The 21,022-nt window shown below is 35.6% G+C and overlaps 1 protein-coding gene and 1 pseudogene across 7 annotated transcripts; both read left to right on the top strand.

The window, feature by feature from the left end:
* The first annotated feature begins 3,476 nt into the window (after positions 1 to 3,476).
* Positions 3,477 to 6,745, top strand: LOC105057003 (protein SLOW GREEN 1, chloroplastic-like; annotated as a pseudogene).
* Positions 6,379 to 20,323, top strand: LOC105057002 (uncharacterized). Of its 7 annotated transcripts, none has more exons than XM_029268075.2 (12): positions 6,381 to 6,517; positions 9,264 to 9,905; positions 9,992 to 10,106; positions 10,466 to 10,561; positions 11,339 to 11,423; positions 11,626 to 11,747; positions 11,865 to 11,889; positions 11,983 to 12,066; positions 12,197 to 12,226; positions 12,359 to 12,464; positions 12,596 to 12,660; positions 19,715 to 20,323. In XM_029268075.2, the coding sequence occupies exons 3-11, from the start codon at positions 10,017 to 10,019 to the stop codon at positions 12,657 to 12,659; spliced, it is 702 nt and encodes a 233-aa protein (XP_029123908.1). In that variant the 5' UTR covers positions 6,381 to 6,517; positions 9,264 to 9,905; positions 9,992 to 10,016; the 3' UTR covers position 12,660; positions 19,715 to 20,323. The 7 variants fall into 7 exon arrangements, with proteins under 7 accessions (XP_073104623.1, XP_029123908.1, XP_073104624.1 ...); XM_073248523.1 differs by lacking the exon at positions 19,715 to 20,323 and adding an exon at positions 18,972 to 19,311 and having other exon boundaries at positions 9,997 to 10,106; XM_010939420.3 differs by lacking the exon at positions 19,715 to 20,323 and adding an exon at positions 18,972 to 19,311.
* The last annotated feature ends 699 nt before the right edge of the window (positions 20,324 to 21,022 follow it).

Genomic DNA, 21,022 nt, shown 5'->3' with positions numbered 1-21,022 from the left:
ATTATTATGCCATATTAGCAGGATGCTACAACACGATCCCAAATTTATCAAGATATGATCTATGTAAAATTTGAGATCCCAACCATACGTAAACTTGAAGATTCTTTATAAAAAATAAGAAAAATAATAATTGCTCTATCACTCAATATTTAACTACAGAATCACTTAACACTAATATTATTCTTTTTACTATAAATTATCTCTGAATTAAGTATTGGAGTATTTGATTGTAGCCAATTCGGTAAGCCTTCTGATATTCTCTAATTATCTGGTAGATTCGTAAAAGTGGTCCGTGTTGACGTACACTATCATCATAGTTATAGTTTGGGTTGCTTAACCTCGAATTGCACTCCTTGTTAGTTGCCAACACTAACGTCGTGACAGCGAGAAAAAAATAAAAAAAAATTAATAATTTTTTTAATTAAATTATTTAAAAAAATATATATAAATAGAATACAAATTTTTTTAAATTTATATTTTTTTTCTTCAAATTAAATAAATTTAAAAAAATAAAAATTAATAAATTTTTTTATAACTCTCATCGTATCTTTTAATAATAAATAATAAAATTAATATTACATTTCAATCCTATGACTTATTTTAAACCTCCGCTTTGAAGCCTCCTCCAATTGAAACTCCTGAATGGAAAAAAATCAAAAAAAATAAAAAAAAATGAAAAAAATTAAAAGATAAGATTTTTTTGGATTCTTTTGTTGTATTTTTTGAATTTTTTTGAAGGGCATAATACAAAGAGAAGGTTGTAACAATTTTTTTTTTTTTCTTTCTTCTGTACTTTTAATAAAAAAAATAAAATTATTTTCTTTTTATTCTTTAAAATTCCAAAGAAAGAAAGAAAAAAAAAAAAATATATATATATATATATATATATATATATATTTCTCTTCTTATTAATATTCCCTTTTCTTCTCTAAACTTCCAATCAAGACATAAAAGCTACGGATTTATAGTTGAGGGATAACAAATAACCAAACCAAACTGCAAACTCGTGATGCAATTCTTCTAGATGTTAAGGTGTGCTGTACAATTGTAAAAGGACTATAGAATAGCTGGTCCAACAGCAATTTGAAGCAAAATAGTTGAAAAAAATATGTTTAGTACCATGGGGAAACAATTGAGAGGTTGGCATTAACTTTTTTTTCGAAAAACTTGTTTATCTTCATTGTAAAACATGACTTATTTTGTTTAATGCACAAGATGAGATTGATTAACATTATTTAAAAAAAAAAAACTGCAAGCCGAAAATTCTTTCTCAAACAAATACAATGACAACAATCATTAGCTTCATCTACCAAAAAAAAAAAATCATTAACTTTGATACTTCTAAAGTACCATTGCAAATGGTATTAGAATCAATCCGGTCCATAACCCACATGAATTAGAGGATACCACATCATGGGTATTTTGGAATTGATGATGGACTAATTGTGATGCTTATAAATGGATTTAGATTCTTAGTCTGGTTAAAACATCAGAACTTAAATGAGGAAGCATATAAAGATCCGTACAAACATATATTTAGTTCCTTATTGATTATTCATTGAGAAGATATTGGATACTTATGCATGATTAAGGAATCCAAATAATATCTTCCGATCAATTTTTTTGATTGAGATCTTGAATCATTATAGTATATCTTATATTAACTATATTTATATCAAAGATACCATTGGACTAAATTTATCTTTGCAATGAAATAAATAATTATATAAACAAGAAGCATTCTTCATCAAGTCAATCTACCAAAATAGTTAAATATTACAAATTCTTTTGAATCCCATGGGATCCATATATATCTAAATTTAATGAAGATGCTATCAAATAGGTAATGTGATTTGAGATTTGCTACATGATGACATATAGCACTTTTATTCTTCGAGAAAGAATTGATACTATTTTATCAAAAAATAAATATATATATATATATATATATATATATATATATATATATATATATATTTTCATTATTTACAACTTCCTCTACTTAACACTAAATTCGAGTGTCAAGCAATGTGGTCTTTGAACTGAACTTTATGTGGACCTACATAGATTTCCAATAGCTACATACATGCTTCCAGTAGATCAAGCTATTTGCAAGAGTTCATTGATCAAGTGCTAATTATTGAAAATGATCATTTGATCTATATCCGGCACCAATGAAACCAAATGAGTTTCTAGGCACCTTTGGTCATTATGATGATCCGATACTTGACATGTATAATTTATAAATAATCTAGATAAAATAGCATTGTTCTTATCATGTTGTCTTCAATTTTTATGATGCGCAACATATCGCATGGGGTTAATAATTTTGACAATATATAGTGGATAGTTGCAACTATGGCAAATACCTAAATTGTGTGCTTTATTAAATAAGAATTTCATGATGAATATAAGTTAATATCGTAGATTGCTTATACTTTATTCACTACATAGACAAAAAAAAAAAAAAAAAAAAATCCATGAAATATGATGTATCTTCATGGAATATTGAGAAAGTTTTTTTTTTTGAAAAAAAAATGTGATATTGCCCGTAGATTTATTTGTAATACTAGAGTTATAATAAAAAACTTAAATAATACCTTCCATTTAATATTTTTCTGTGAAGTTTTGGCTCCAAAGTTATAACAAATGATATTAGAGTAAATTCAAACTATGATCCATCCGAATTAGTAGACATTGCAACATAGATTGTTTAAGTTAATCACACATTAATCATAGTGTTTGTGATTAAATTTAAAATATTTGTGATTGGATTTGATGGATTTGGATCATTTTCTTCGTGAGGATGTTATAGCTTACACAACAAAATATATGAGGACCTATGTTTTTAGCCTACATGAGTATCAAATAGATCTTGAGCATCCATATAAAGTTAAAGAACACAAATAACATTCTTTGACTAGTATTTTTGGATGAAATATTTGATTATGATATTTTTTTACTTACTACTAAATTTTAATATCAATCAATATACTGAGCTATCTGTAAGAGTATATAATAATGGAGTTCTAATTATTGAAAATGATCATTTCATCCAAATTCTCCGTCAAAAAAACCAAATTAATTTGCAGGCACCTGATGATTTGGTCATGATCAGTTTGCAAATAAACTAGATTCAATAGCACTCTTGCTATCACATTGAAGATGTAGTTAATAATTTTCACAACATATATTGGATAATTGCAAGTATCGCAAATAATAAAATTGCATACTTTGTCAAGTAGGAATTGCACGATGGATATTAGTTAATGCCATAGATCACTTATAATTTATTCACTACTCGGTGAAAAAGAAATATTACCCATGGCACATGCCATATTCCCATGGAATACGAGCAAAACTTTTTTTTTTTTTTTTGGCAAAAAAATGTTCGAAATTGCTAAATATGCTTATTCGTAATATTAGAACTTTTCCAGGCGTATTTTATCGAATACAAAATCTCAAAATTTAATCCTTAACGCACGCATCTTCGGCGCCGCTTCTTGGCTCGTCCGAGCTCCGTAGCCCTCCCCGCTGCCCATCATCTCCTTCCTCCAATATTCCAGACCTCCAATTCCATTTCTTCTCCTCGAAGAAAACAATGGAATCCATTTGCCGAGTCCGCCACCACCCAACCCCTCTCCACCTCCCCCTCTTCTCCCACCCCGCCTTCTCAAAACCTCTCCTCCCCCTTAAACCCTTCTCCTCCAAACCCAGATCCCCTCTCTCCTTCCGCGCGTGCTATACCTCGCCCAAAACCCAAGAGCACCTCTCTTCTCTCCTCTGGCCCACCGGCGCCGCCATCGCCGCCGCCGCCGCCCTCCTCCTCGCCCGCCTCTACCGCCCCGCCCCCGCCGTCGCATTCTCCCCGCCTTCCGCCACCGTCCAACCCGAGACCCTCCCCTCCTCCCCCACCTCCGCCGACTCCGAAACCCTCACCGAGGCCGAGGAGGAGCGCACCCTCGAGGAGTACCTACACTCCCACCCCGACGACATCCGCTCCCTCCGAGCGCTCATGGAGCTCAAGGTCAAGTCGTGGAAGCTCCCCGAGGCCATCGACATCGTCGACCGCCTCGTCGCCCTCGAGCCTAGGGAGAGGGACCTCCCCCTCCTCAAGGCCCACATCCAGAGCTACAGCGGCGACGCCGAGACCGCGAAGCAGGGGTTCGAGGAGATCCTCCAAAGGGATCCGTTCTGCGTCGAGGCCTATCACGGGCTCGTGATGACCGCCTCCCAGTCGAAGGAGTCCAACGAGGAGATGAATGGTATTCTGAAGAGAGTCGAGGAGGCCATGGAGAAGTGCAAGGAGGAGGAAAAAGGGAGGACTTGAGGGATTTCAAGCTGCTGGTTGCCCAGATTAGGGTCATTAAAGGGAAGTATGAGGAGGCTCTCAAGATATATGAAGAATTGGTGAAGGAGGAGCCGGAAGATTTCAGGCCGTATCTGTGCCAGGGGATTATATATACTTTGTTGAGGAAGAAGGACGAGGCCGAGAAGAAGTTCCAGAATTACCGAAGGCTCGTTCCAATGGGCCATCCTTATGCACGGTACTTTGAGGAGAACATGATAGCGATGAAGATTTTTGGGCAGATGGAGGAGAACAAAAGAAAAGGATCTTTCAAGAGTTGAGGGGTCATCGGTATTCGGTAAGGAGGACAAGTTCATGTATAGGATTTAGTTGAAAGCATTTAATTTGAATTTTTTTAGACGTTGGCGTTTAAATATTTAGGCGGTCTATTTATCTGGTTTCACTAGTAGTTATGTTGATCAGTGATTCCATTTCGATTTCACTAGGCTGGTCACGAGGTTGTTCTGATAATGACCTTCTCAACGTTTTTGTTAATTTGGATTGTCAGAATAGATACGTTTTAATGGAAGTTTTTATGCTTCCAGTATAAATTTTTCTCCTGCTTATGAGTTTCATTGAGGTTAGGCATTGAAATGTCAACTCAACTGAGTTTTATCAGCATGGCTTGCATTCTTTCTTGGTGGAGGCTCTTCCATACATGCTTATCTGTGCCATAGTGTTTTAAAAGTACCTACTTACCATTTCGGTTATTTAGGATTGAAATCAGAAAACTAAAACCAATTTCCATTAGGAATAGTGTTGTCATGGCAATCAGTTATGTGGTTCGTCAGTCTATCATACCAATTGCATGGAGCCTATGCAAGGACGGTTCCTGATGGGTGCTTAAGTCAGCTTGTAAGTGCGTACTTGTTAGATGAACTCCCTGTACTATGTAGTGACCCTGAGCTGTTCAAGATGTTACTTAGAAGGCATTTGTATGGTATTTTTTTTGTGTCATACCTGGGTTCTTGTAGTTTATCTGAAAGAAGGGACAAGGAAATGAAACCGGGAATAATTTACATAATGGATCTCTTTTCCCCCAGTTTTATTTCCTTGCACATACTTTCTTGGTAAGCATCTGGCATATAGAATCAGTGATTCACGTTTGAAAGACAGTTTTGGTAGCGATATCAAAAGAAGTTTTGAGAAGTCATATTGTCATCACATATTTTATTAGTATGATGTCATAATCACATATTTTGTTAGTATCATATCATTATCATGTACTATATCAGTATATTAATGTCATATATTATTTGACACCAAGATAAGTGGCATTGATGTCAATACTAAAGTTAGCTTTAGTAATGCTGTATATATGTTGGAATGAAGCTTGGTTGATGCACAGCATTTGATGTATGATAAAAGAACAATATGGTACCTTAACTGAAGCTAAGGATTTGGGCCACGAGTGGATGTTATTATATAAATGACTGAGTAATTGAGATCCTTTGCTCCTGATCAACTTGCACAATGGGAATTACTAAGTGAGGAATTAAGTTGGGTTCTTAAGAGAGTAAGCTGACTTGAGTTTTGTGCATCTTAGTTATAGCTCTTAACTTCTTGAGATTGTGATCAGCTATGTCTTTGCTGATATGTTATTCATCCCTGGTCCAAGACACTGCTTAGCCTGAATTGGCTTCGCAATATTACTTGCAAATTATTGTATCCAAATCAAAGGATTTAAAACTATTTTGTGAGAACAAATTAGTTCCTTGGTGGCATATGAATGTATTTGTGTGTAACGTAAGATAGTTTTTCAATAGGTTCCAAGATAGTATTTTACAAGGTTTTGCGTATCACTTATGTTGCTCTTATCAACCAGTGTCTGTATACTGTGTATCTTGTTGACCCTTGCCTGATAATAGCATGGTTATGTTAAAAAAGTGCATCAGATGAATGCTTCATATTGACAGCAGAATTTTTGTAGGTTGTAAATATTTACTTATTTCTTCTACTTTTTACTGTTAAATATATATAATTGCTTTATATATCCACAGCTTTTGCTGGAGATCTCAAGGTGAAACATATTTCGCATACAATGAGAGTGATAAGGTGGCCTACCTAGGCAGGCAGATGAGGAATCCAACGGTTCATCTTGTGTCACCTAGTGAGGAAGGACTTTTGTGCTGAGGTGAAACATCTCGTTTTTACAAGGAGATCTATTAGGTGAGTTGGCAAGGATTATTAATCAAATTCAGTGGTTTGTTAAAATATCTACACTTGTCAGCTGATAGAGTTATTAATTGTTTGAACCAACAGGATTTCTACTTCAGTTACCTCTAATGGCTTGTCATAATTTCAGTTCAGCACATAGATGTTAGAAAAATCAAACAACTTAATTCTACTTTGTATTCTTTTATTCCCTCAGTTTATGTCAAAGCCGGTTTCAAGTCAGATGTGCTTTCATGGTAAAATGATAACTGTCACAAAAACCTATTCACTGCACTATCATTTGATTAAAGATTGAGAACCTACCATATTCGTTCAATATATACTTTATGTGCACGAGTAATTTGGAGCTCTTCTTATCTGAACCAAGTGATCCTAAAATTCTAACTCTCTGGTCACCATCATTGCTTTTGCACTGTTAAATGCCATATATTTATGCTTTAATGGCTTTGAACATGCCTTGATCATAATATTAATTTGTCTGAATTATTGGAGTCGTTCCTTTAGCTGAATAATCATGTTGGAACCGGCCAAAATTGGATGAAGAATGTTGGTGCTCTCCAATTTTATTGAATTCTTATATTTAAGTATAGGTTCGGAAAAAAATGTTGATTTGAAAATTACGATTGGCAAATTAATACTTGGAGCTTCTTTTTTGTGTTGGACAACATATAAGCCCTATTTCTGTCATTTAATATTTGGAAGTTATCCTGAAAATGCAAGTTCAAGAATTGCTCTTCTATTCCTTTTTCTTAAAATAATGTGTTTTAAAATAAGAAGAATTTTTGCCACAAGTTTTCTTAAAAAGCACAGTTATATAATTGCACTTCAAATTCTTCATTTTAAAACTTTGCTTCCCAATTTGATTATACGTTTGGTTCCCTAGAATGAGCGTTGAAACGGAAAAGGATTACCAACTTTGGTCCCATTTCGATGTTTGATGTAGTAACAAACTCAGGAATTACATTTTGGTTGGGTTCACCTTTGTTGCAATTGAAGGAATGGTGTCTCCACTCGGTCTTGAACCGAGATATGCTCTAGCACTGCTTCCTATGTGTAACTAGCCCAAAGGTTATTTAGTTACTGGAGACTCTATTTTCCGATCTAAAAGCTCGGGGATGTACAAGGTTTTGGTTATTAGTTCTTGCTAAGCATTATCGTACAGGTACATTGTGCTAGAGAAGCGATAAGTTAGCACAGGGAGGTCCGCATTGTTGTTGGGTGAACAATAAGACTTATCTCATCAGCCTGGGGCTAGCCATGTATGGTATCCTATCTTGATCAACCCCCACACTTAATATGACTAGTACTGCTGGGACTATATGGCGGTATGTTTTTTCCAAGCTTTTAAAGTCATTTCATTTCTTTCAAGCTTGGTGGCAACATTAGCAGAAGGGTTTTTCAGTGGATTTTGGAACTAATAAAATCAAGTGGAAATTTCTCGTGCTGCATATGGTAATTGCATGAATGAATTGCTTGACGTTTGCCAATATGGTGCTGTTTATGCTAAGGCAGTTGGGTGGACTGCTATTACCTATTTGCCAATCAATTTGAGAGTTCCCTGTCTTTCTTCGAAGCTTTGAAAAAGCATTGAATTTGGTGATTGACCTTCAACCTCTTATGCATGAATTTGAAATCTGTTGTTGGGTCATAATGATATATACACTGGACATCTACAGCAAATCAAGCTCGAAAAACAGGAGAAACATTTGGTTTTGGAAAATGTAATGCCAAATGAGTAAGGTGCTATTTTGAATTCTGATGTAATTAATGTCTATCATTTATGATGTGTTTGATTGGGATCATGAAAGGATGGATGGATGGAATTGGAAGGATGAATGGTTCAAAAAATTACATAAAGGATGATAAAAAAAAAAAAAAAAAAAAAGTAGATCTTGATCCATCATTGTGCATCCTTTCAAATAGGAAGGACGAAGAAAGGATGGATGAAGTATTGAATGATGAACTTTGGTATTGACAAAATTATTCTTTATTAATTTTTTTAATAAAAATATAATATTATTTTTTATTAATATTATATATATATATATTTTTATATATACTATTAATTATGTACTATTAAATTTCATTAGTTATTATTTTAATTTTAATATATAATTTTCATAATTATAATTAAATAATTAGGTTATCTTTTATTTTTTTATTTTTATTTATTATTTTTAATTAACTATTTATATAATATTAATTTATATAATATTAATTAACTATTTAAATTAAATTATAAATTAGTTAATTATTTATATAATTAATTTATTAATAATTAATTTATAAAATTATTATTAAATTAAATATTTATATAATTTTTAATATAATTATAGATTATAAAGATTATAAATTTATAGATTGTTTACTCCTTTAGTATAAATAAATATTATAAATTGATAATAATAATATTTTTATCAAAAGATAGTTTTATAAAATATCATCCATCTTTTTTTTTATTCTTCTTATTCTAAACAGAGAAGAAAATTATTTCTCCTCTATCCTTTCATGTTTTACTAAACATATGAGAGGATGGATAGAAAATTTATCTATCCTTTCTCCTCCATCCATCCTTTCTTCAATCCATCATTCGTACCAAACAGAGAGTTAAAAATAAAATTTTGACTGCAAAATAATTATCTTATATATATATATATATATATATATATATATATAAAAGAATATTTTCAAATGAATGCTGCGTCAATTGCTTAAACTTCTTGACAATGAATACTTTCAGATGAAGAAGAAAGGCCGTGCTGGGTCAATTTCCATCTTATTTACGCGCAAAACGTCACATTTTGGAACGTGATTCGAATCGAGCAAAAATAAATATAAACAAAAGTTTCGATGTTATTCAAGTACATAAATAGCAAGCCCTCCTATGCCCGTGTGGCCTTCGGATTCAAATTTCAAAGTTCAAACCCATTTAAGCCGGAGAACGTCCGGCCTTTACAAGGGGCCTGTACCAAACTGCAGCTTTTGTCCAGATGGAATCGTGTACGGTTGTGTCTACGTTCGTTCCTGGGACGCAGTCAGACGAAGTCACCGCTCGGCTTTGACCACATCCGCGAGCAAACCCAACGAAAGCAGCACCGGCAGCAAAATACGAACTTTTCTCGTCAAATCCTTTTTTTTTTTTCTTTTTTTTTTTTTTTTTCCGTTCATCTTCTCAACAAGGCATTATGGTTAGAGGAGCGGTCTTAGCCTTGTCGCCAGAAGAAAAACTGATAACGGCTTCTATATTTTAGTTCTCTTTCGGTAGTTTCGTTCTGCCGTGCAAGTTTTGCATTTGGAAATCTAGAGTTTTCAACGCGGATTGCCCAAACCCATTCCTTCCTTTTACCCAACCAAACCCCCGAACTCACCAACTTCCCAGAAGGTAACCAGGATTTCTCCCTCTTTTAAAGGTCATATTTCACTTCTCATTTCCTCAATTTTTGATCTGATTTATTTTTGTTGGACAAGTTGAGGTGGCGGGGGGAAGAGAGAGATGGTGAATTGGGAGCTCAAGCACTGCTGCGATCACGATCAGGTCGTCTTCATCGTGACCATCGGCGTCTTCACCGTCATCATCCTCGCCGTACGTCTCCCTTCGAACTCGCGTCCCATTCTCTCATGTCTCAATCTATCGGTTCTTCTTCCCTCCTTTGGGCCAGACCCCCCGCCTTCTTTTTCCTACTAAATCCTCAAGGGCAGTTTGTGAAGTCCATTGAATTAGTTTGTCCATTTTAATTTCTACATTATAAACCCATAAAGTTTTGCAAATTTTTAATCATAACGTGGCTGTAACGAAGTTTACCCTTCTGATTGGATCTGGTGTTGTCTTGGCCACTTCTGATAGACTGTTTGCTTGTTGGCCTGTTTTAAGCGATATGAATTTTTCCTAATATTGCAGTGTTGTAAATGCTATATGCATCATCTGTTTTGAAATATCTGTAGTTGTGGAGGACGGTATTGCTGACCCCTTTCAAGCTCGTCACGGTGTTTCTCCACGAGACCAGCCATGCTCTTGCGTGCAAACTAACATGCGGGCAGGTAACAAGTTAAAGAAGAACTCGGTATAGATTCTGTGGATGGCATTTCTGATGCACCAAAATGTATCCCTTAGTTTGTATTAATTATATAAGATCTGGAATGGGTAGAGTGATTGTTTTGCCATGGAATTCTTAAAAAAAAAAAAAAAAAAAAAAATTATGTGAGATTTAGTTGGTCTCAAATATTTCTATCTTTTAAACATGCTTTGGCTCTTACTATGTTACTGCAATCTCGAACACATGGTATCGTGTTTCACTTAGTTCAAGTAATTCTCTCTTTAGAAGCCTATGAAGCCTCATCAAACTAACCCTAATAAGAAAAGTTTTAATAAACTAAGTAATCCTGAATCCAAATATCTAACAGTAGCACCTAGTGCAAAAGTGCCTTTTTCTTTTCTTTTTTTCTTTTTTGTTGACAAGCATTTTGACTGAATGGATATAGTAGTATTCTTCTTGATTATTGTCATAAAAGATTTTCTAGAAATTCATATTGCTTATTTGATTTTAAATCTTTTAAGAAACACTCGAACTTTGGGATCTAATGATTGCCATGCAGTAAATTTTCTTCAAATTTATGCCCCCCCCTCCCCTAGTGAAGTAAATCTGAAGTGTTTTGTTCTTATTCATTGGGCTGGTAAATGCACATGCATTTAAGTATTCTAGTATCAATATATGGTATATTGATGGATGCTAACCCGTGCCCTACTAATCATTTTGCATATAGTATGCCTTTGGTGGCATTCCAAGAGAATACTTATAGCTTTTATGTTTAATGCAGGTGGAAGGCATGGAGGTTCATGCCAATGAGGGTGGGGTCACGCGAACCCGTGGTGGCATCTACTGGCTAATTTTGCCTGCTGGGTGTAATGCATTTTTCCTTCTTAAATAGTTAACCATAATTTTCTGTTTCTGGTTTCAATTGCAATACTCCATGATAAGAAGCTCCGGAAAATCCAGTTGTCAGAACTCTAATATAATCTTGCTTAATGTGGCATACTTTACAATATCAGTACTGGTTCTTAGTGGCCCTTTTGTAATAAAATATTCTGCTCTTTTACCATCCAGATCTAGGATCATCATTTTGGGGAATGGTTTTCGTACTTGCATCTACGAACCTTCTCACTACAAGAATTGTAGCTGGTTGCTTTATAGTCGCATTGCTTATTGTCCTTTTTGTTGCTAAAAATGTAAGCAGTTGATACTTCTTTATTAGTCTTTGATTGAAAGTTATTTTGTTAGTTTCATTTTCCCCTCAACATCATCATCTGTCTGTATCTCTGATAATACACTTGTGGATCATGCAGTGGACACTTCGAGGACTGTGCATAGGTGTGTATAAATGATCATTATATTTTAATCAAAATTCATCACCTGACATTTAAGATCTGCACAAAATTTACATATAAGCATTTCATTGTCTAGGCTTCATCATATTCCTTGCGATCATTTGGCTTTTACAAGAAACTACGAAGGTCCGCGTTCTTCGCTATATCATTTTGTTCATAGGTGTGAACCTGTCTACTTGCATAGCTTTTTCTTTTTTCTTTTTTCTTTTTTTTTTTAATGTGATCATTCATTAGACAACACTTCTAACCTAGCTGGGAGAAAATTACCTGTGCTGCTTTGCAAACTGCAGGTGTAATGAACAGCTTATTTTCAGTTTATGGTAAGCATGATTACAATACTGATTTTATTTAATTAAAATGTTATAGAAAACCGATTAATCAGCATTGATAATTTGGACACGATGTTTAGAGATCACCAAAACCAATCCCATAAGAATTATTTCCTGTTGCAGATATATATGATGATTTAATATCCCGAAGAGTCCACTCAAGTGATGCTGAGAAATTTGCTGAGATTTTCCCTTGCCCTTGTAATGGTGTAGCATGGGGGGTTATTTGGTGAGATTCTGTTTCTCAATGCAAATTGCTTATGAATGACTTCTGTGGTTGCCCACATGAAGGAAGCTTTCAGTATATCATGTACGATATTCTTGGATGTACTAAATAGTTATTGTTGATTTTGCTTGCAGGGGTCTGATATCATTTGTGTTTCTTTGCGGATCCATTTACCTTGGTCTTGTTATTTTGTCATAAGGTATTAATTACTTTCTATTTTTATTGTTTTCAGTAGATCTACTAAATTGTTATAGAAAAGTGCTAAAAGGGTAGGAGGAATGGGTATTATGATGAGAACCTGATTAGTGTTTAGGAGCATCTATTATGAAGTTGTCCTGATATGTGTTTTAGCACTTGAAGGGGAGGTGAATGACTTTTGTGATGCTAGTTTGCCTAGCTTTTGTTCGTCAGTCACATTTGCAAATATGATTTCAGAACCATGTGAGAAAAAGAAGGGAATAAACTTGGGACTTTTTTTTTTTAAATATTCTTTTTTAAAAACTTATTTCTCAATCTGCACTTGAACCCAACTTATTTCCGAAACTACCCTAGTTGTGGTGATGTGGCAGTAACGTGGCGAAATCGCATGTTGAAGATGTGATTTCGGATTTGAAATCGCATGTTGAAGATGTGATTTCAGATTTGAAATCGCATGTTCAACATACGATTTCGAGCTGAGATGGTACTCTATAAGCAAAATAAAATAAAAAATAAAATCGTATGTAGAAGATGTGATTTCACCTCCTCAACATGTGATTTCTCCAGCTCTTTTTTTTTCTCCCTCTCCCGTGCATCATGCAGCTGGTCTTTTTTTTTTTTCCTGCTTCGCTCTATTGAGGAGCGTGGACGGTTGCCGGTGCTCGTGTGGAGCCACGGGGGCTCGGATTTGTCGGGGCCGAGGGAGGGAAGGGCAGGGGATGGCGGCAGTGCGGGGCTGCGGAGGGTGTGGGGGCGGTCGCGTAGGGTGCGGGAGACGCTTGGGGTCGGGGAGGAAAGGGGAGGGGGGTTGGTGGCGCCGAAGCTGGGGGACTCGGGTTCACCAGGGCCGAAGGAGGGGAGAAGAGGGGGGTTTGGTGGTTGCGCGGAGCTAGGTGCTGTGGAGACGGCGGGTGCGACATGGATGACGACGGGGCGGTGGCCTAGGTCTCACGAGGCGGCCGCAGGTCGTCACGGGTGCGAGAGGAGGGGCGGCGGGAGGAAGGAAAGGAAGAGGGAAAAACAAAAAAAGAAAAAAATATTTTGGTGAGGAAGAAAAAAGAAAAAAATATTATTATTTTATTATTAATAATAATTTAAATAATAAAAAATATTATTATTTTATTAATAATAAAATATTATTGTTTTTGATTAATAGTAATAAAATATTATTATTATTTTTGATTATTTTTGATTTTTAATAAAATAATAATAAAATGTTATTACTGTTTTTGATTATTTTTGCTCAAGAAATTTGGATTTTTTATATATTTTTTAAAAATACTTTTTTGTATAATAACATATTATTTTTATAAAAATTATTTCAAAAAATTAATAATAAAATATTATTGTAAAAAAATATTATTTTAAATAATAATAAAAATATTATTTTTTAATAATAATAAAGTAGTATTTTTAAAAAATTATAAAAAAAATTTACTTTAAAAAATAAAAGTAAAGGAGGGAGAAGAGATGAAAATAATAATAATAAAAATATTATTTTTTAAAAAGATAAAATATTATATAAAATGGGTAATGTGTAAGCGGAGAATCCGCAGGCTTTTCTATCTCCCTCAATCGGAGGGATGGTGGCGGGGGTATCATAGACGAGCAAGAGAGTAGGTGGCGGGGCCGAGTGAGTGAGGGAGCACTAATAGTTGGTAGAAGCGCAGATGGAGGATGGAGGGGGCGCGGGTGGAGGACGGAAGGGCATGGGTTCACCAGGGTCGGGAGAGGCGAAGGAAAAAATATTATTATTTTATTAATAATAAAATATTATTATTTTTGATTAATAATAAAATATTATTATTTGATTAATAATAAAATATTATTTAGTAATACTAATGTAATGTTACTATTTTATTAATAAAATAATAACATTTTATTATTATTACTAAAATAATATTTTATTATTAATCAAACAATAATGTTTTACTATTAATCAAAAATAATAATATTTTATTATTAATAAAATAATAATAATAATAATTATTTAAATTATTAATAATAATAAAATAATAATATTATTTTCCTTCCCTCACCAAAATATTTTTTTTCTTTTTTCGTTTTTCCCCTTCCCTTCCTCCCACTGCCCCCCCTCCCGCGTCCCTGATGATCCATGGCCGCCTCGTGAGGTCCATGCCCCGACCACGCCCTACCACCCTATCATCTACACTACACTCGCCGTCTCCGCTGCATCCGGCTCTGTGCGACCACCAAACCCCCTTCCTTCCCCTCCCCCAGCCCGACGAACCCAAGTCCCTCGGCTCCAATGCCACCATCCCCCCTCTCCTCCCCTCTCCGGCCCCAGGTGCCTCCCACACCCCGCACGACCACCCCCCGCACCCTCTGTGGCCTCGCAACGCCACCGTCCCCTCCCCTTTCCTCCCCAGATCCCGGCGAATCCAAGTCCCCGTGACTTTGCGAGAGCACCGGCGATCGCCCATGTGCCTCTTCCGTGCTCCTCGGTAGAGCGGAGCGGAAAAAAAAAGGGAAGGAAGGCCGGCCATGCGATGCGCGGGAGAAAGAAAAAAAAGGGCAGAAGAAATCGCACGTTGAAGATACAATTTTACTTGAAATTGCACCTTCTACATGCGATTTTATTTTTTATTTTATTTTGCCTATGGGGTGGCATCTCAGTTTGAAATCGCATGTTGAAGATGTGATTTCAAGTCCAAAATCACATCTTCAACATGCGATTTCGCCACGTCACTGCCAAGTCACCACAACTAGGGTAGTTTTGGAAATAAGTTGGGTTTGGGGGTAGACTGAGAAATAAGTATTTAAAAAAGAATATTTAAAAAAAAATCCCCTAAACCTGTGTTCTGAATTTTAGTAGATAGTTCATAGTTCTATTCTTACAAATGAAAGTAAAGCAGAATTTTCAACTTTGAAGGACAACAAACTGAAAACTGAAGACAATAATGACATATTAATTTTAGTTGACATCCATAACCGCATCTGGGATATCTGCTACCTTGAGCGTTGAGGAAAACTGCAGAATTTTTTTTCTGCTTGAACTTAAAATAATTTTGGGAGTGCATTTTTTTTCCGCTTCAGAAATAAGATTAATGGAGAAAACAGATTACATACTCTCAGGATCCTTTTCACCAATGACTTACAGCTTATCACTGTTCCTGGCTCCACCAGGAAGACAGAAAAAGAACAAATATGCATCAATCAGTTACAGGATAGAAAGAAAAGGATGAAATCGAATGTTGTTGAGTTGGAAAACAGGTTTGTTGCATATGGTAGACTATGCACAAAACCTACTCAACTAATATTTTTCCTGTATCGGAAACAAAATTTAGTACGCTGAGTCCATAGTTCTCTCTGACTCCTCATACTGTTCTAGATTTTGATTATGCACCGGCAGAGCATCAAACAGGAAGATTGCAGTAAAAAAAATCAGTGCGACTATCTTCTAAATAGTGACTTAGAAATTTAACCAGTGAGTATTGATCAATCAAGGGGTAGAAGGAAAAGAAGAAAAGAGTCTTATCTAGTTGGAAAACAGAGCTGTCACATTTGGTAGACCATGCACTGAACCTACTCAATTAATATGTTTACGTTAATGAGAAACAAAATTAAATAGGTCGAGTCCATGGTCTTACTGGACTTATTTGGCTTCTAAATTTTGAGTGTGCACTTATGGAGCGTTAAACATGAAGATAGGAGTAAATGCGAATATCTCTTAGCTGGTGATTTATTAATTCAATCATGGACCTCTAAGACTTGAGTGTTCTGTATTTGGAAATAAAATCTGATCAGGTTAAATTATTATCCTATAATGTTTTTTTGTATTTTAAGTGATTGGTTCTTTGCCTGCATCCCTTGTAACTCTCCCATATTATAATAACATGTTATAAATGTAGGGTTATTGAAGTTTTGCCCCTTCTAGCTGATTATTACGCTGGAAACTTTCCAACACTTGTCCTGATTACACGTTATCAGATATCAAAAAGGAATCCTGAGCTCTTTAAACCACCTTTCAAAATTTATAATGCATGAGAGAGCCCTTAATTATTCATTGCTGTAATTTGATCTCGCTGATGCAATGCCTCTTGATGTTGCTACATTATCCAACCAATTTAGCTCAATCCTAAAGTCTAATTGGATACTGCTTATTGGTAGCATGAGTAATTCAATTTGGTCAAACTCATTGGTTTTCAATTCCTTGTTTGAGGGAGTTCAGTCTTACCATATTTCTAATCCCGTTTGTTCATTATCCACTGGATTTAATGGGGCTTCTGAAATCAGAAAGGAGTAACAGAAGCCCTTACAGTTACCTCTTCACATCCAACCTTTGATTGGTCAAGGATCTTCAGGGAAGGATCCCATCCACTGTACTAGCCTCCCATGATCTTGACTAGCTTGTTATCTAATGTTTTTGAAGAACCATACTCAGTTACTGACAAGCCCAGGTATCATTACATTCCCCTTGATTTGACCTAATCTCCCTCTTATTATGTTATCTTCGCATATTCATTTTGGAGAATCTCATTAACCCTGTTAATCTTTTGTTATCTCTAGGAGGCCTTTGCTGGTGCTATTATTGCAGATTTGAACCCATATGGGCACTTACTTTCTTCTTTCTCATTTTGGAGCCATGCCAGTTTCACACCATGTTATTGCGCAATCTGCACCTGAATCTTTTTCTTCCTTGGTTTTGATGTCTTTCCGTCATCTACAAGCCTATTTTTTACTCTTTGTTCATCTCAGGTCCCACAAGCACCAGAACATAGGCTCACGAAAGTTTCTTCTTAATTGTTAAGGAAAGAAAAAGGTTTCTGGTTGATCCACTTTATGTATTTCACCTTTTCTATCCACTTGGGCCTTGATATGCTCTCTGCTCTCATTTTTGGCCCTTTGAGTTCTCTGGGTACCTTCTTCTATATGTGCCTGAGTAACTCTCAGCCCAGATGCCATTCTTTTGTTTCTTCGGTTTCCTGATCCTCTGTCACCCTATTATTTTCTAGTGTTTGAATGAATTTGCCCTGTGTCCTCTAGGTCTGTAAGCAGTATCTAGTGGCTTAATTATCAGGTTTGTAACTAAAAGCTGGATAATAAGCTTGTTAGGTCAGGCTTGAAACCTGCATTCAGGATCCAATATTTACTGGATTGGGCATGAGTTTGGTTGGTTTTGAAATAATGGCCAGCATAGTCATTGGCTGTGTATCTTGCATGTTATATTATGTACCATACATGCACGACATATTACTCTTTTTGGGTATACTTTATAACCATAACCATCAAGTCTTTTCCCAATGTGCCATCACTATTGGTGTAGTATGTGTTATGTTTGTAATCTAATTTACTTATTGGATTACCTGCCATACCTCAATTAATGGAACTATTACACCCCACAGATTTTTTTTGTAAAAAAATTTTAAAGTCAAAAGAAGCTGGTCATCAATTTTCTAATAGAAAGAGAATGATAATAAATATATGAGCAAATAGAAAACTTAGAAACGTGCATTTATTCTGAATTTTAAATTTCCGTCACCCTAAGAGTCCTTGAGGCTGAGAATAATCTTAGAAACTCAAAGTTCTGGAGGATGCTGTAAGGCCATCTATGTGGTCCCTCCAATCAAATGACTAGCAGTCAGAATCAGATCCTTCTATAAATTGATGCTCTAGAGTTTAATATGCCACATGTTGGATTTGAATGTGAATTTGGATTTTGCACTCCCTTTCAATGTTGGGGTGTACCTCGCAAGTGCTTGACCTCAAATTCTTCTTTCATCTCTGTGCAACCTAAAGGTGACCTGTTATAGCAACTTTGCCTGTTGTAGAGGGCCGATTGGTTTTGCGATTTGTCATTATTAAAGGAACATGACTTCTCGGGTCAACTTGTGATCTCAAATTATAGGACATCTCTGCGTCACCAGACATAATATATAGTGTTTGGTTTGTATGCAATATTAAACATAACATGGCATCAAAGAAACTGCTTGCTCTTTTTACAGGATCACTTTTTTGTGTTTTATGACCACTCCTTTTTTTTCCCTATGGATTACAACTATGTACTTGATGAAACACACACCAATATCATCATGCTTCAGTCAACTGGTAGATTGCCGGTATATATCTGCTACTCTAAATCAGTCATCTTGCTTCTTCTTTGTGACATGCCCTGGAAATGCACTGCAAAATGCAGTATAATGATATTCTTTCCATACCCTTCAATGTGCGAAATGCGGTATACTGATGGCATCTGCTTTTTCCAGTAAAAGCTGTTAAGCTGATATATTTTGTACAATTAATCAATAAAGTAAGCTTTGGATGCTGATCCTTTGTCTGACTTGTTCTCAGGGTCCCACTTTCGCATGGATTCTTGTCTCTCTTTATGGTCTGGAGTAACATAATTTTTTAAGAGGTTCCCATTGCTCAGATATTCAGATTGGATCAGGCTTGCAATTTTTTCTCCTGGATGAGTTATGGAGTAATAGATGGCCATTTGCTGCTACATGCTTGTATTCATTATTCTTTTATGACACTTTTGATTGGTCTCACCTTACAACATTCAGTCTCAATACATAGTTGATCATTCTTTGGTACTGAAGAAATTTTGTACTTCTGATTTGTTATCAAAGGTTTCTGATTAAGTGTTACTACAATCACTTATTTTTTACCAAATCAGATTGCACCATCACCATGGATACCAATGGTAAGCTTATGATATGCCTGAAATGAAAAATGTCTTTCAGCCTTTCTATTGTCTTTTATCATCTGCTATTTATACGTTCTATCTGGCCAAGTTTGCTCTTTTATATCTGTTTTTGCTTGACCAAAGATTCCTCAATGATGTACCCACTGCTTGAAATTTGATGTCAGTTGTTCTCTCAACAACAATTCAATGGTTGCAGAAACTGCAGCACTAGTCTCATGGGACTGTTCTATGATTTGATACACTATATGAATACAGTGTATATGACATTGCATCAAGATGCGATCTAACTCTTTTATGATACTAAGCATCAACAACATTCAGCGATGCTTATAAGAATCCAGAAATTAGTGTAAATATAATCTGGCCAACTATTTTTGTTATACAGCCCTGATCAACACCCGGACTTGATTCCTTAGCTGCCCTTATTTATGTATTGGAGGTTTGAAGAGATCATGAGCAGGGCCACAGGTATGAGGTTTGATTAAGTTGTAGCATGTCAGATATGTGCCATTTGCCTCTCTCAAAAATTAAGAAGGGTGTTGAACAGCTCGATCATGGTGGCTGATATAATTGAGCTCTGTTTGCATGCATGTTGGCATCGGAGATGAATGGAAGAGCATAGTCCGCTCAGCCACACATTCCCCTTTTATGTAAAGATCATGAATCATTGCTTCCATGCTGTAAAAAGATGTTCATGGTGGTCAAAGAATTACTCTTGTAAGGCTTGTCTCAAAAGGCTGTCATCTCTTTCCCCACCACAATTGATTGATTTGGGGTGGGGACAGAGAAGGGGATTTGGTATGACGCACTAGCAGGCAGGTTTCATCTGTATATATGGTGGATTACATGCCCATGCACCATCTTGTATAATGTAGCAGTATCTTTGACTATCTCAGGATTTATCTAGTGGATGAGAGGCTCCCACAATTGCAGGATCTAGGAAAGATAAGATGTACACAGTCTTATCCCTGTATATAAATAGTCCATTTTCATATTTTGAAACTCATTTGATGCTCAGACCACTATGGAGCACTCTTATTGTGCCAAACTTGTCCTCTAGATGGCGTGTAGATATCAATGAAATGTAAATAGCTATGATGTTTTTACGTCCCTTAGATATCTCCCAAAAATTTCTGATTTCGATTCAAGGCTGATCATGTTCTATGAACTTCTCGCCTTGAAGATCATTAGTTGTGAAGAATATGAAATGAAAGAATAATAAACTTACGTATATAGAAATTAAAATTTGATGGAGAAGAAATCGTTCTAGTTTTCAGTAGAGACTGAAGATGTGAGTGAGAAAATGTATGTGTGGCCAAACGGGAATTCATAAACTCAAATTGCATCTCCACCTATAAACGTCTCCATCCATCTCTTTGAAATGTCCATATCACCAGCTCAATTTCTTATCCCCTAGGGGGAGGAAATAATGAGCTGGTAACATGCAAGGGGAGAGTGATGCTCATGATGTTGCCCACCATTCCCCATTACATACGTAAACCTATGGTCTTGTCAAAGCCATGAATCCTATGGAAATCAACAGTTAGTACTGCTATTATTTTGTCTGGTAGTTGACTCATTTTGAATCTAAAAGAGTGGCATCAAAGCAACCCCATGTTCACTGATAACTATGGATTGTATCAAAGTCAGAAGAAATGAAACATGTCGTTACCATCAGCAATAAATCACGAGA

Source organism: Elaeis guineensis, chromosome 14 (genome assembly GCF_000442705.2).
Source record: "Elaeis guineensis isolate ETL-2024a chromosome 14, EG11, whole genome shotgun sequence".
In the NCBI taxonomy this organism is placed as follows: Eukaryota; Viridiplantae; Streptophyta; class Magnoliopsida; order Arecales; family Arecaceae; genus Elaeis; species Elaeis guineensis.
The sequence above is the reverse complement of the archived record's forward strand: the minus strand, read 5'-3'. Positions and strand labels throughout refer to the sequence as shown.

Bases quoted from the DNA above. Each gene is read 5' to 3' on its own strand.
- LOC105057002 (XM_029268075.2), top strand. From the start codon at position 10,017: ATGGTGAATTGGGAGCTCAAGCACTGCTGCGATCACGATCAGGTCGTC. The intron at 10,107-10,465 runs GTACGTCTCCCT...AAATATCTGTAG, and splicing joins TCACCGTCATCATCCTCGCC to TTGTGGAGGACGGTATTGCT. The intron at 11,424-11,625 runs GTAATGCATTTT...TTTACCATCCAG, and splicing joins GCTAATTTTGCCTGCTGGGT to ATCTAGGATCATCATTTTGG.